The 16,679-nt window shown below is 40.6% G+C and overlaps 1 protein-coding gene across 1 annotated transcript in view; it reads right to left on the bottom strand.

Moving 5' to 3' along the window:
• The window catches only part of TYRO3 (TYRO3 protein tyrosine kinase), a 157,215-nt gene that overhangs the window by 10,344 nt on the left and 130,192 nt on the right, over positions 1 to 16,679 (bottom strand). The window contains exon 16 of the mRNA XM_018560067.1: positions 14,624 to 14,733. Within this exon, the coding sequence (XP_018415569.1) occupies positions 14,624 to 14,733 (110 nt within the window). The remainder of the gene's footprint in view (positions 1 to 14,623; positions 14,734 to 16,679) is intronic.

Raw genomic sequence — 16,679 nt, forward strand, 5'->3', positions numbered from 1 at the left:
GCCTGTCCCCCCCCCCCCCCCCCTAGTAATCATGCAAATAAAACATCTCTTGTCCCTGGGTGGCTTCACTCATTTCTCCAATGTATCTAGAAAGGGAGCCATGGTTATTACATAGGCTGGACTTCAACCATGTCTAACTTTCTTCATCTCATTGGATTAGTATTAACAGAAGATACGTTTGCTTTATTTCAAGAAATGACCTGGACATTCTCTACTTGCTGAAAAGGTTTATAGCCTGATAAAAGAATATTACACTTTTGTTCTTGGGTTTGGATACGCTTAAATGTTCAGAGGGATCCACAAGAAACTACCATAAACCTGAAACAGCAATATAAAATGATAATAGCAGATGGGAAATGGTGCCATCCAGCTCCAGAATGTGATTGAGAACAGCACCCTACTCACAACCAAGAAGCTAAAACATTTTTCAACTGTAACAGAAGGGATGGGAGGAAAAGGTGGAGGTGTATACCAGGACCCCAAGGTAAATATAGAAATTAAAAGAAGAAACCCTTAATGAGATGACAATTGCATAGTCAGTTAAGTGAGCTATTATGTTTTGAAATTTTGTGGTGAAATGTCCCATCATCTGAATATATTGGTATTTACATAGTAGAGGTGGATCCACAAGAAGATACCATAAACCTAAAACAGCAATATAAGATTATGATAGCAGATGGGAAATGGTGCCATCCAGCTCCAGAATGTGATGGAGAACATCACCCTACTCACAACCAAGAAGCTAAAACATTTTTCAACTGTAACAGAAGGGATGGGAGGAAAAGGTGGAGGTGTATACCAGGACCCCAAGGTAAATATAGAAATTAAAAGAAGAAACCCTTAATGAGATGACAATTGCATAGTCAGTTAAGTGAGCTATTATGTTTTGAAATTTTGTGGTGAAATGTCCCATCATCTGAATATATTGGTATTTACATAGTAGAGGTGGATCCACAAGAAGATACCATAAACCTAAAACAGCAATATAAGATTATGATAGCAGATGGGAAATGGTGCCATCCAGCTCATGAATGTGATGGAGAACATCACCCTACTCACAACCAAGAAGCTAAAACATTTTTCAACTGTAACAGAAGGGATGGGAGGAAAAGGTGGAGGTGTATACCAGGACCCCAAGGTAAATATAGAAATTAAAAGAAGAAACCCTTAATGAGATGACAATTGCATAGTCAGTTAAGTGAGCTATTATGTTTTGAAATTTTGTGGTGAAATGTCCCATCATCTGAATATATTGGTATTTACATAGTAGAGGTGGATCCACAAGAAGATACCATAAACCTAAAACAGCAATATAAGATTATGATAGCAGATGGGAAATGGTGCCATCCAGCTCATGAATGTGATGGAGAACATCACCCTACTCACAACCAAGAAGCTAAAACATTTTTCAATTGTAACAGAAGGGAGGGGAGGGGAGGGAGGGGAGGAAAAGGTGGAGGTGTAGACCAGGACCCCAAGGTAAATATAGAATTAAAAGAAGAAACCCTTAATGAAATCATAATTGCATATTCAGATATTATGTTTTGAAGTTTTGTGGTGAAATGTCCTATCATCTGAATATATTGGTATTTACATAGTAGAGGTGGTTGATCTGGGTGGTAGTTGGTTGCCAAAAGGGGGAAATGAGGCATCAAACATATTTTTAATGTACTATGGGCAGGTTGTTGTGTGGTTTCCCCAAACACATATACAAAGGGGTACAAGGGAACTCTTCTGTCTGTAAAGTCCAAAAATGCGTGTGGACCAATTTCCCAGTAGTGTTGGGCTATTGGAAATTAACAGAACATGTAGTCATGAGAGCCAACATAGACACAGATCCTACACATTTTAATATCCCTATTTACCCATCCTAGTATCCCCCGGCTGCAGCATACATTGGGAACTGTTTTGGATGGCAAAAGGTTTGCGATTTGTTGTAGCCAGTCTTGAGGTCAGACAGCATGACCAGGTTGTTGACATCCACCACAGCAGAACGCGGTCAAGAACACACCTCCAACTTGCTAATTGAGAAGGAACAGCATCACACTAATAAATTAATCCCTTCTCTCCTCATGTTAGCATGTTCATTGACTGCACATTTCCCGTTTGAAAGTCCTCTTCACCCAAATAAACCAAAGTCCTAAACTATATGCATATCCTCTATTTGTCTACATGTAGTTGTCAAGGGAAAAAGGGGATGGAAGAGGGAAGTTCCATCACACACACAGTATGATCGCGGTCATCACATGGTATGCTGTGGTTGCTAGTGATAACCCTCCCTCTCCCAGTTTAAGTGCTGTTGTATAAAAGAATACAAGAATCTGGTATGAAGACAAATTCAGAAACTTACTCTTGTAGCATTTAAAATATAATTACAGCTGAACTCCAGCCAAACAACTAGGGCTTCAACTAATGATTATTTTCATAATCGATTAGTTGGCCAATCCTTTTTTCGATTCATCTGATAAAAAAAAAAAAAAAAAAAAAAATATCATCCTTAATTTAAAATAAATGCAGTGTTACAATCATAAAGTTTACTTCAGAGTAAAACTGCATGCACAATGTTTTGCAATCGTACTGCACTGGATCGCACAGCATTGCGGTCCTGTGCATTCCAGTGCAGGCGATCACAGTGTGGGTGGGAGGCGCGTTTGGGGTGCCATTGAAATTAATGGCAGTGCAACGCACCTCCCGCAGCAGAATTTGTCAGGCCAAAACCGAAAATGACTTTTCTCCCACCTTTTATAATTGTTTTGTTAATAATTGTAATTGCTCATGGCGCTTGAATAGCTTCAGCCCTACAAACAACTCAACAAAGATTAAATACATAGATGGAAACTGTTTTATCTGCCAAATGATTTGTATCTCTGTTCATCCAGTCCTGTGCTTTACACAGCTTCACCAAGCAGCACAGCCCTGTGTGGCAGGTGACCACATTTTTCTGCAATTGAGAAACACTTACAGGTCTTGTCCCTCCCCCTAAGCCTGTGACTGGACTGTGAAAGATGAGCTCATCTCTCTGTCAGTTTGCTTTCTCCTCCACCCAACATTCTCTTACACCCAAGTGGTTCCTTATGCTGCTTCTCCCTCCCCCAGTCTGAGCTCTGCTGTACAGGCGGATACATGGTCAAATTTAGGTTCTTCGACTTTAAAAATGCATTTAACAATGTATTAAGGATACAGGTCTGCATCAATTTGTGTCTTTTATGTGTGCCTGGAGCTCAGCTTTAATTTTTAATGAATCAACAGGTTTTTGCACATGTGCCTAGAGGTCAGCATACACACACACACGCACCCTGTGGTGATTTTGCCCAGTGAAACTTCCACTTCCCTAATCTATTACTTACTACTTAAAGTATATAAGAAAGGGATGCTTAGTGTTCGCCCACAGACACTGAGCTGAGTAGTTGCCAGGCAACAGTATACTAACCAGTGTAAACTATTTTAAAACGTCAGGGGAAAAAAAAACCCACAGCTTTCTTATGGCTGCAGCTTAGCATGGGAAAAATAGAGGTTTCCAGACAACAAGGTAAAAATAGCTTTAGCAAACAGAAGAAAATTGTCACACATGCCTTGAAGACGGTTCATTTGCTTTTTTTAATGAAAAGTGGATGTTATGCCATAGGCATCTGATCACCTGAGCAGCACCGTCATTCAGGAGATGGCAACAGTTTAGTTACGGATCACATCAATATGAAAACTTAGGAAGTTATGTCTAAAGATAAAAAAATGTCTTCAGAGAAAACATGGAAGCTGCTTTTACTGATTCCTTCTGCAGATGTTAGTTGCCTGGATGACCCCCTGGCTTTAAACATATATCCCACTGCCAGTCCACTTATTTCAACAATAATCTTCCCATAAGATATGTGCATTAAGGGCCCATTCACACCAGACACCGGCTTGATTCTGGCTGGAACGCACTGGATCGCATTGCGGCCGGCTCACTTTGTTGTGGGGCGGCATGGCGGTCCATTGAAGTGAATGGCACCATAGCCCTTTTGCCGCAATGCAATCAGCTGCATTGGAACGCGTGGCACATCAATGCCTGCATTCCGGTCCGGTCAGAAAAATAGTGCTTGCAGCATTTTTTTTTTTGACCGGTCCGCAGGCATTGATGTGCTTTGAGTTCCCGTGCGGCTGATCGCATTGCGGCCAGAGGGCGGGGCTACGGTGCCATTCACTTCAATGGACCGCCACGCCCGCTCCCGCCCCACAACAAAGTGAGCCGTCCGCAATGCGATCCAGTGCATTCCGCCCAATATCGAGCTGGAACGCACTGTGTCTGGCGTGAACAAGCCCTTAAAGTATTTAATGCATTTTATTGACCCATTATAGCCTCTGTTTTGTAGACATCCAAAAGCCCCGAAACTGCTGCTGGGTGCCAGCACCTTGGATCTCTACAGCATTTCTCCCCTGGCAGTTACAAAGGGTTATGTAGGGAGGTGAGGGGCAAAGGAGATGGGCCAGCACAGACAGTAAAAAGACAAAGAGGAGAAGGCTATGGTTTGCACAGAGAGAGGGGGCATTGCTAGGGAATGAACCCTTTCTAGCAAATTCAAAAGCATGATGCAAGTAAATAAAAAACATTTATGGAAACAAAAAACACTGCAAGCAAGCATTTGAAATACTTGATTTTACCTGCAATTTTTTTACATTGATGAAAGGGTCTTTTTCATACTTTGAGTTACACACCCAGAACAAGTACACAGATAGAAAGTTAGGAAAGTTATTTTGACTTTCCTTTGTTCCAGGTCAGTGCCACAAAGTATGGAAGCCAGAGTCCGTACTGCATCCAGATAACTAGCAGTTTTAAAAAAGTGGACAGCAATAGCAATCTTCGTATTTCTTTCTGAAAAGGTATCCTTTGAAGGACAACTGCAGTTTTGTATAATCATCGCCCATACCACGGTACATACTGTTTCTCCACACTCAGAACAAAGGTTCAGGGATTCTGAGTGATCTGTGTCGGGAAAGGCAGCACCATTCTGGTCTATAAATGCCATTAAAAAGAGGAACAAAGTATTGATTGTAAATCCCTTTTAGGAAAGAGGATTGTTCACACATGTTTAAGCATCAATTATTTGTTTTTTGATAGCACACTATATTGTATATGAATGTTTGAATATAAGTAAAATATCTTTCTTTGTTTATTAATTATAATAAAAAATAAAAAAAAGGCGGAACAAACTTCTCGGAGTGAGTTTGTAGATTACACTCACCTCAGTATTCATCACCTAAAAGAGTCACTTCCTAAAAGCCCCAGCTTCAGTGATGACATCAGGCATCACCTCTATCCCTTTACAAGTTGTTCAACCTGTAGAAGCCCAATGCCCAAGGAAATGGAGGCACAAGACCTGAACTTCTAAATGACAAATTTTAGGATGAGAGGTACATACTCAAATTAAGTTTACCATCATGTCACCTCTGCATCAATCCTTACTTCTTGAATTTGCAAAGAGTGTTTATAGAAGATCAGCCTATGACTAACCTTCATATTTCTCCTCATACCTAGAAGACTGCATATTTTACACAAAACTTTTCATGAAAAAAGAATAGAGCGATATGTGCCATCTGGAATTTCTAGAGTTGCCAGAGAGACTCAAAGGGAGAAGCCAATGCAGTAATACAGAATAATAACAGTTTAAGCAGAACTTAAGCAAAAAATAACATGATAAAATTATCACATTAAAAGATATAAATAACAAAACCAGCTTTCGCTGCAATATTCACCTTCAGGGCTTGCTCACGCCACCTGCGTTCGGGCTGCACAGGCTGTTTTTTCTAGCGCAGCCCCAACGCAAGACAAGGTGATGTGCCTTGTTACAGATGATACCAGTTCACACCACCGTATAACCGTGGTGTGCGCTTAACGACACACTGCGGTGAGCTCATAGAACTTAATGAAATCTCACTTGCAACATTTAAAAAAAGTTTTAATCCCCCAAAAAAAGAAACAGTGAGATGTGGCTTGATCGAGCGCATTGGCACTGTACAGGCTCATGCACACCAGCAGCTATGTGGTGGAGCGCGCCTGCTGGTGTGAACAAGCCCTTAATCCAGATATTTGCCCCACAGTACTTTTTTTTCTGCCACTAGATGTTCAGCATCGTTCCTACTTCTTCTGAGCTTAGATCGTCCTGGGCTTGCCCCAGCCTGTGACTGGACAGTGAAAGGAAAAGCACCCCAGTGATGAGCTCATGTCTCTGTCATGCTTTCTCCACCAATCAGAATGCTTCTGGTCAGTACATGAACTGATTGTCTCCTTGTGCCGCTGCTTTCTTCCCCCTCCAGCCCTTCTGTACAGGGGCTGCAAGAGGTTGATACCAGGTCAAATTTGGACACTTACACAACTTGCATTTAAAAAATACATTTAACGATATAATGATTACAGGGTTGCATTAATTTATGTCTTTTATATTTTGCTAAAGTTCAGCCTTACTATAATGATTGCTGAGTGTTCCTTACAGAGAAGTCCTCATCAATTGTAATATAAAAACATTAATAGACAACCATTTACAATACTGTCCACTTTTAGATTATTTATGCAGGAACATGTTGGCATAATGCCCAAGCAGAAAGCTGCAAAATATAAATTCATACTTTTAAAGGATGCCCTACAATTGCCTGGGGCCTTTATACTCTTGAGAAGGAAAGGGAAAAGAAAACCCATCTGCTTTATTGGCTACAGACACCTACTGCATCAGAAACTGTAAATTCAATTAAGCCACGATATGTACCTCTCCCAGTCTGGTGGCAGGGCACATTGGTGAGGGGCGCCCATTTAAATTCAATTGTCGTCCCTCTCTAAATGGCCTTTATCAATATTGTGCAAGTGTGTGTCCTAGATTCCAGGAGGCTGCGCAGTAACTGAGCTGAGTTAACAAAGGAATTGAACACTCTGGGAAGATTATCAAGTCACATAATATCTATTTAACATTCAGGTGTCTCTCGGATGATACTGCAGAGAGAAGCTGCAAGGACTTATGAAATACATTTGCCACAGCAAGCCAAATAGGAATTTATCATTGAAATATAATATCTATTTTAAAGGGCAATTGCAGCCAAAAAAGTTAAGAACTCAATTAAAACAAATATACAGAAACTGCTTTAGCTGCTAAAAAATATGTATAGTTATGTAACTAGTTTTCTAATTAGCCCTCTCCTGCTGTGTAATATGGCTGTACATGCTAGTTCTATTGCCTCCTGCTTGTTCTTGGACTAAGGATTCCCAGCTTGAGCTTCATGCATTCTGAAAGCCAAGATAAGTACCTCTCCCTCCTGTTCATCAGCTTACAAAAAGTTACACCGACTTTAAATATAAGAGCAGCTGTTATGTATTTGCCTGGTGTTCTGCTTTATATATGAGCAGGAGAAGTTTAAAGTTGAACACCAGCCAGATATAAAATGAATGCAGATCTGTGTTCATTAATGCAACATTACATTTCTTTTTTAATGCAAACAGTGAAAATACCTTAATCTGTTCTGGTATCAGCCTCTTGCTATTCATGTGCAGTAGAACTCAGACTGGGAGGGGAAAATCAGCACTGGCAGCTCTGCTGTAATGCCAACAAGAAACATGCTGACAGGAGTTGACAGCAGACTGACAGAAAAATTAGCTCATTACTTTCCCGCTTCTCCTGTCACTGTCTAAGCACATGCTGGAGGAGGGACAAGACTTGTAAGTGTTACTTAAAGGATAAGTTCACCTTTTGGAAAAATTAAAGAAATGCATAATATATAAAAAAAATATGAATTTCTTTAATATTTGCATTCAAGCCTGGAAAGCATTGCAATTGTGATCACTCGATCACGGCTGCAAAGCTCAGGCTTCTGCACATTTTCAAACTGGCAGAGCTCATACTGAGGTTTGGAGTTTCAGTTAGGAGAGATGGGGGGGGAGGACGGCTGGACTTCAAACTGCATTAAATCACCTCATACAGCGTCCAGCCGTCCTCCCTCTAGGTAGAGCTGCCCATATGCCCACATCTACCTAGACGAAGGACTGCTGGACCTTCCCCACCATCTCTCCTAACTGAAACTCCGTACCTATGTACGAGCTCTGCCTGGGAGAGAATGTGCAGAAGCCTGAGCTTTGCAGCTGTGATAGAGTGATCACAATTGCAATACTTTCCAGGCTTGAATGCAAATATTAAAGAAATGCATATTTTAAAATATATTATTAATTGTGCATTTCTTACAATTTTGCAAAAGGTGAACCTTAACTGCAGCAGAACAAAATCTGGTTTCCTGACTTGCCAGACAGGAATGTGCTTTAGAGCAGAACTAAGCAAATCTCTAAACTGGATGGAGAGTAATACAAATCTTTTGGCAGGTAAAAACAGCTCCGATATATGTATTTCAGCTGTTTATTTACTGTAGGTATTAACCTGGAGCTCAGTTTTAAACACTATTGTTGAAATGTAAAGAAGAACTAAATATTATGACAACAGAATAGTTGAGCTGTACAGAAAGCACAGGAAAGAAAAAGTGTTGCAAATAGCAACTAAGAGACTTTGTTTATGAGACAAATGTCTTCCTATTCAATTCTCCCTGAGCCCGTAGAGCTGATCAGAATATCAAAATGATTGGACTGAAACGTGGACAGCATAAAGGTGTAGACAGATTACTACATAATTGGTATTTAAATTTTCGTGTTGAATGCTTAATTGAATCTAAAGCCAAACACATTAGGGCTTAAACACAAAAGGTTCAATTGGCTGTTCTAAAAATCAGACTCCAATGAACCTCAAGTAAAGAGCATGGAGTAGCATTCGTTGTAAACAAGAAAACAGCAATAAGATCGACTATGTCCAATGTAATCAACAATGGATCAGTTCTGTCCTTGCTGTCAAAACATTTTCTGGTGCTAACTGTGGTTAGATCATGAATTACTGGTGGCCCAGATCAGAACCAAACTCTGCAACATCAAAAAGACCGTATCACCAAAGAGGTAATTTTCACCAAAATCCCTCCCACATATGGAACTGAAGTGAATAGGTTTGAACTCCTAGACACTGTCGAGAACATGCCTGACTACCCTGTTTCCCCGAAAGTAAGACCTACCCCGAAAATAAGACCTAGCGCTATCTTCAGGGATTTCTGTAATATAAGACCTACCCCGAAAATAAGACCTAGCGATATCTTCAGGGATTTCTGTAATATAAGACCTACCCCGAAAATAAGACCTAGTTCGGTGGTAGGTTTTATATTACAGAGATCCGCTAGGTCTTACTTTCGGGGTAGCTGCACATAGAATAGAATTTAACATGTGAAGACTGGCCGCAGCTCCCTCCCCCCCGCCTGCACGCACGCACACACACACCCACCTGTCTGCCTCGGCTGCCGCTGAAGACTACATTTCCCAGCAGGCACAGCGCGGCATAGCTAGTGGGGTCGAAGTGGACAGCATCAGAGCGGAGAGCGGACTACTGCAGCCAGGTAAATATAAGACATCCCCCGAAAATAAGACCTAGTGTCTTTTTTCGTTGAAAAAAAATAAATAAGACAGTGTCTTATTTTCGGGGAAACAGGAATTCAGTTGACCATCACTGAAACAGGAGTTGATCACACATCATAAAAAAGACAGAGATGCAAGTGGCTCTTAGATAAAACCATAAGAATAGCTGAGCAAAGAAAAGCAGCCAAAGTAGCAGGTAAATGGGAGGATGCAAGAAATTGCACACAGATTTCCAAAGAGCAGTGAGGAAAGAACACATAGTTTACTGGATTCAGCAATGCAATCATCTAAAAAAGGCCTCCATAAAGGGTCACACCAGGAATGCATTCAAGCAAATCAAAAGGACTTGAACCCCAATTACTGCTTGCAAAGCAATAATCAAAAACAAGTGGGAGAGAAATGTCTGACTAACAAGGTGTCAAGAACATATGGTGAAAATATATAGAAGAGCTATATGCCAGAAAACCACGAGACACAGCCCCCTCAAGAAAGTGGGGAGTCGGCCATCCCTAAGGAATACGTTTCTTGCGTGATGAGCCAACTGCCAAAAAACAAGGTCACAGGTGTCAACACATATTACCTGTGGAGTTGCTGAGACCTGCCCCACCCATTACCATTACACCGGACTTTCCCAGAAAGTCTGTGAAACCAACACATGGCAACACGATTGGAAACAATCTGTGTTCATCCCATTTCCAGAAAAATAACAACGCCAAGGAATGCTCCAATTTTCTAACAACTGCCCTCATCTCTCATGCTAGTAAGATTCTCCTTCAGACTATACGTCTAGCACCGTCGAATGGGAATTACCAGATGTTCAGGTCGGCTTCCATCGGTATCATGGCACCCATCACCATATTGAAAATCGTGCTCAATCATGGAGAAATGTCATTGATTTCAGAAGAACATTCACATATGCTTCATAGACCACAAAAAAAGCTTTCAACAGCTGTGGAGAGGCCTACAAGAGCTGAGGGTGCCAACACATCAAGTAAAGTTGTTATAGTTGCTGTACACAAACTAAGAAGCTACTGTCCAAACACCATATGAGGACACTGATTAAGACAGAGGGGAGTGTGGCAAGGTTACATTCTTGTCCCGTTCTTGTTCAACCTGTATGCTGAAATGATCATGATGGCTGAAGATTGAAGAATCAGTAACTGAAGTAAGGATTGGAAGAAGTCTGGCCTTTTGATGAACATTACAAAGACCCAGATCATGACCACTGCAAGAAATGGATAGGTCACAATAGTAGATGTGAGGAGAACAAATGTGTGCAGGATTTTACTTTCCAGGGACTGATGATTGGTCGAAGTGACTATAGTCCAGGAATAACCACACTGGGTTGCACAACAATAACGAGCATGAACTGAATATGAAAAAGCAAGTATGTTAGCCTTGCAACCGAATGCAGAATAATCCGTGCTATTGTGTTCCCCATAGCTACATACAAGTGTGAAAGCCAGGACCATGAAAAAAAACCTAGACAGGAGTAGCATTTGAGTTATGGTGCTGCAATAGGCCCCTAGGCATTCCATTAAGGCAGCAAAAATAAACCGGAAAATGCTTGAAAGTAAAAAAACAATTACAATACTCAGGCTCATCTATTTCAGCAAAAGTATGCCAGGACGCCAAAGAACACAATGCTTACACACTATAAAAGCTGACACCAGCCAGAACATGAAATAAATAAAGAAAGCAATACAAAATCGGAAAATGAGGAGAGAACTGGCCCACAGAATGAATGAGTGGGACACGACTGAACTGACAACACACACACATACTTTTCTTTAGATTACACAGTCCACAATAGCTAGAGTGGTCATGAACAAACAAAAAATATCTTCTGGTCACCTGCAGGTATTTGGGATTGTAATAGGCCAAAATATGATGTGGACCAGAAGGGTTTCTGTCCAAAAGCAAAATGTAAACAAAAACAGATAGAAGCATCTATTTTATTTGTTATTGCTGAATTTTCCATTTTACGTGTGCTTCTCCTTTGATTCAGAATCATTCTATAGTAATTGTGTATTCTTTTGGAGCCATCCATTGTTCTAAAACAAAGGGCAACTCAGGGCTTGACAATCTTCCAAGATAATCGAATGGTCTGGATGGGGCTGAGGTTTCAGGTGCATTGTTTGAGCTGGGTCTCCCAGCACAGCACGGTTCTGGGCAACAGACACAAATGAGGGTTAATGACTTTACTGGCTTTGAAACAACAAATTTCCTCTCTCTGCTCTTCATCGAACATTTGCTGTTCCAGTCATCAGCATAGCATGCGTTCCCATGCCAGCATTTCTTAAACTGGAGATTGGTGTCTTCTAAAAAACCATTTGTGCCTAGTTTCCTATTCAACATGATGTTTTCCCTATGCACAATTCCACATATCTGGATTCTGATGGTGATTATTTATTTATTGGCTCTCACAAAGTAAGGGTGAATCCTAGCTCAGAGTATAAGTATCAGTTTAATGCAGCAAGGTGACTGTGCCTTATCCATATGGATCAGAAATAATGGAGAAAAGCCTGTGAAAAAGAGCCACCATATGGTGCCTTATAGAAAACCACATTTCAGTAAATATGGTCCTTCAATATCCTAAGCTTCAAACACTATATTTGTATCTCTGCAACACTGAATAACTGTACTTTATAACCCAATATGTTGGTAATGCTGCAAGGAATATATTAGTATCACCCCCGGCTGCAGCCTCAAAATAATTTCTTGTTCTTACTCACAATCTCTTTTTCTCCCTCCCCTTGATCTTTTTTGTGTGAGGTTTTCCCTGTTCTGTGCTCAGTTTTTGACAATAGATTGACCTGAAAGGACAAGTGTAGTGTAGTTTTAGTGAGAACATATTTTCAGTTGTATTTGCAGTGTTTGTCCTGCAGGTTTGCTTTTATGCCCACTACCCCCCTACCCAGCAACACATTATTACCTTTACTTTGCTCCTTGTCAAATTTACTTCCTGGACTGATGCTGTCTCAGAGATGACACAATCGTGGAAATCTTCATGTTTGTGTAGTCCTTGGCTCAAATGTCTGACACAGAACAGCTACTGGTGCAGCCTCTCAGCTTACGACTTTCTACAAAAGTTAAGCTGCCCATGCACTGTAATCTTTTTTGTTCAACCCGTGGGTTCAACTACATCAACACTTAAGAGCGCTGATGGAGGAATCTCCCACTGTTTGTATTCTGACGGCGACCGCCAATACCCGAACTGGCTGCCGACTCTGTTCGAAGATTTTCAGACCCGCTCCTTCCCGTCAGCTGATTGTTCATCAACAAATGGACAAAATTTGTATAGTTTATGGCCAGCCATACAATGTTGCCGTCTAATCACCGGGGAAAACAGAGGTGACCGGAAATGCTTCCTCCTGCCTACAGTTGATTGACTGGTCTAAGATGTTGTCACCAAAGTAATTTGCATGGAGCTTAATTCATATTTTTTTTATGACAAAATAACTTTAACTGTTGCGGTAAATTGTGAAATGTCAGAAACGTATTCATGCAGACTTGTGAAGTTCCACTTTAAAATTAGCAACCATTCACTTAATACTGGCATCCATTTCCTCTATAGAGAGACACTAATGATTACCAGCGTAAGAAAGAGCCACTCTCTTTTCAGAATCACCTAGCACTGAAGAACTCTTCCTGGTTTTGAGTCTCTGTATCGGAACATAAACTGTACAGCATTACAGCATGCCCTCGCCTCTGAAAAATAACACACACATACACACACACACACACACACACACATATACACACACACACACACACATACATACATACAACACAAACACAACTTGGTTTTATACAGTAGGTCGCGGCAGCATGTATGGTATATATGATGAACTGAAATCCCAAGCAATATACCATACATAGGTAGTCATGCTGTGTTTGCAATATTGAAGGCCCAAGATGGTCCTGTCTGAAAAAGCTTATATCTTACTAATGTGCACATCCATTGTACAAAAGAGCTATGCTGGCAGAGAGAACTATGCAAATGTGCAAGCAAGGCTTTAGAATTAGGAGTACTGTACTAAAGGCTACTTGTAACTGACCACACAAAAATTTACTTTCAAGGAGTTATTGGGGAAGGGAAAAAATTTACATTTTTCTTTGAACACAGAGGGATATATTTATAGAGCAGTGAAAGTGACATTTACCAAACATTTACTGCAGGTGCATCTTCCTGATGCATGTGTTTTAAATGATAGCGGGCGATCTATATATATATGCCCCATTGTGTAATCTGATAAGGTCCTGAGGGTGCACACCTGTTGTGGCCATTATGAGGAGTTTCACTCTTCCCACAAAGTTGGGAAGGAACAACCAAAACTCCCAGGTGGACAAGAACAGAGTCCGAAATTATGGCCGGGAGACCTCGTTATTGTAGCCAACATATATTAGTCGTCCAAAGATGACTCAGCCCACCAAGCTCCACCAATAACAAATATCACTTTTATGTGGACTGACTCTTAAGTCATTGGAAGTCTGAAGAGGTAAAGGGTAGCATCAGTAGACAGGCAGGTGCAGTTTTATAAAAAATTATCTGGAAATTATTTTGACTAATGCTTACTGACTAAAATAAAAATCACACCAGCATATAGCCTAACATGCTGATATGAAATCATCTTATATTCATTAAACATATTTTAATTTTATTTACAATTTCTTTTTTACTACTTCCTGGTCCACTTGGGCATAAATGATGTAATCATGCCCAAGCGCTGCATCCTGACAAAGGTCACATCAGCAGAGCATAGCTGGGAAATCTCATGTGTAATCTCACAAGATCTCAGGAAAAGGCATTTTCCTCCCCTGAGATGATGTGCATGGTCACATGTCCTAGTCACATGTTGCAGAGTCCCAGAAAGTAAAGGGAGATATAATAATCTGACCTTAGTAAAAATGGCCTCTGTGAGAAGAATGGGGGGGAAAGAGAAATAAGGTATGCAAAAAATAAAAAGCCGGCATTTATCTAGAAGTATGTGTTCATAGATTGTCATTACTAAATATTTCTAAAGGTTTCTGAAGATTTGGGTAAACTTCCTCTTTAATGACTAAATGCAGTGAAATTTGTGCTTCTGCAGCTAATTAAACCATTTTAAATCAATACAAAAAAAACCCCATGAAAAAAAACCATGAATCAATATATGTACTTACATGCAATTGCGGGTAGCAAGGTCCCGGTGGATAAAATTTTTTGAACTGAGATATTCCATTCCACTACAGATGTCAATCATGAACCTTATTAATGTCTGTATTGGCAGCGTCTGTACAAAAGAAATTTATACATTTTATCTTTTTCTTTTAATGAACATCTTTTTTGAATTGACCAGAGCTTGAAATCAATATTATAACCACATATCTTTTACCTACTTCCCTTACAATGGCAGAACAGAACAGCAGTTGTCCAGCAGCCAATACCCTCAAAAGGTATATTATATTCTTATCCTCTGCAAAACATGGTGTTATTTAACAGCAGAGTTCATGCAGAGCAGAGCAAAGAAATCTCCAATTACAAATGCTGATTTTTTTCCTGGTTCAGACCTACTCAACAATAACATTGCTGTGGAAAAGAAATGTTCATGCAAAGGTCATTTTTTCCCCCAAATTCTAAAATGTATTTTTTGTTTAATATTTGAGATAGATATCTATCTATCGATATCTATCTATCGATATCTATATCTATCGATATCTATATCTATCGATATCTATATCTATCGATATCTATATCTATCGATATCTATATCTATCGATATCTATATCTATCTATCTATATCTATATCTATCTATCGATATATCTATATCTATCTATCGATATATCTATATATATCTATATAGATATATATCTATATATATCTCAAATATTGATGTCAATAATGTTATTGTGTGTTAAACCATGTTTCTATGTATAATTTGTAATTATATACAGTGGTACCTCGGTTCACAAACTTAATTTGTTCCACGATTCTGGTCGCGAACCGAATCAAATTTCCCCATAAGGTTCAATGTAAATACGGTTAATCCGTTCTGACCCCTACGAACGTGGTCGCGAACAGAGTCAAATTAACGTTTGCACTTTCTTTGGAGCCATGCTGGATTGAATAATACTGTACAGTACTGTATGTGCTAAAAAGCACACAAAAAAGCTTCACAGCACGTGTGCACAGGTCTGTCTGCGACCGCAATCTCGTCTGCAGGAAGCCACGACCACGCGTCAGAGCGGGGAAGATGGCCGCGGTCGTGTTTGTCACCCGATTTGGAGTTCGCGAAACGGAAGCAAAGTTTTGCCGAACTTCCTGTTCGCTAACCGAATTGTTCGTGAACCGAGGTATTACTGTACGTACATGGGTGCAACCATATTTTGACATGACACATGCAGGTCCTGCTTTGTAGTGTGACGCCATGGTTGTGCCGTACTACTCCTTAATACAATGCAAGTCTAGGAGTCAGCTGACTCACTCAAACCAATACACTTCCTATGGAGCTGATATCTTATCTCAGCAGTTGTTAAAGGCTGCACATTGATTGCAAGCCGAGTTTGCCTCTAGTGGTTAATCTACAAATCGTTATATTTAATAAAATCACAAAAAAATAGAAAAGGAAGCATGCTAAATTATGAAAGACACTGCAGTAATAGCTCAAAATATCTTCATTCTGAAAATACATTATGCTTATATTTAAAAACAGTGATGCTTCTTTAGGGACTTTGACTACAGCCTCTCCAATCAGTGCAACAAATGGAAGCTCTAAATCACCGGCAGCATGTGCAACTCGCATTAATGTGCTGCACCCTGATGTGATTATGGCCCCAATGAGCACAATCACTTCATACCGTGTTTCCCCAAAAGTAAGACCTACCCCGAAAAAAAGACCTAGTGCTATCTTCGGGGATTTCTGTAATATAAGACCTACCCCGAAAATAAGAGCTAGTTCGGGGTAGGTCTTATACTACAGACATCCCTGAAGATAGCGCTAGGTCTTACCTTCGGGGTAGCTGCACATGTAACTAGATTTTACATGTGAAGACCGGCCGCAGCTCCCTCCCGCCCTCTCGCCCGCCCACCTACCCGCACGCCAACCTATCTGTTGCTCTCTGGATGGCATCAGAGCGGAGAGGCAGCTCCCTCCCGCCCCCTGCCAGACACGCCCCCCCCCGCCCGCACGCATGCCCGCCCACCTGTGTTTCTGTTTGTGGCTCCCTGGACGGCAGAGC

This window comes from Nanorana parkeri, unplaced genomic scaffold, assembly GCF_000935625.1.
Source record: "Nanorana parkeri isolate BGI_ZX_2015 unplaced genomic scaffold, ASM93562v1 scaffold430, whole genome shotgun sequence".
In the NCBI taxonomy this organism is placed as follows: domain Eukaryota; kingdom Metazoa; phylum Chordata; class Amphibia; order Anura; family Dicroglossidae; genus Nanorana; species Nanorana parkeri.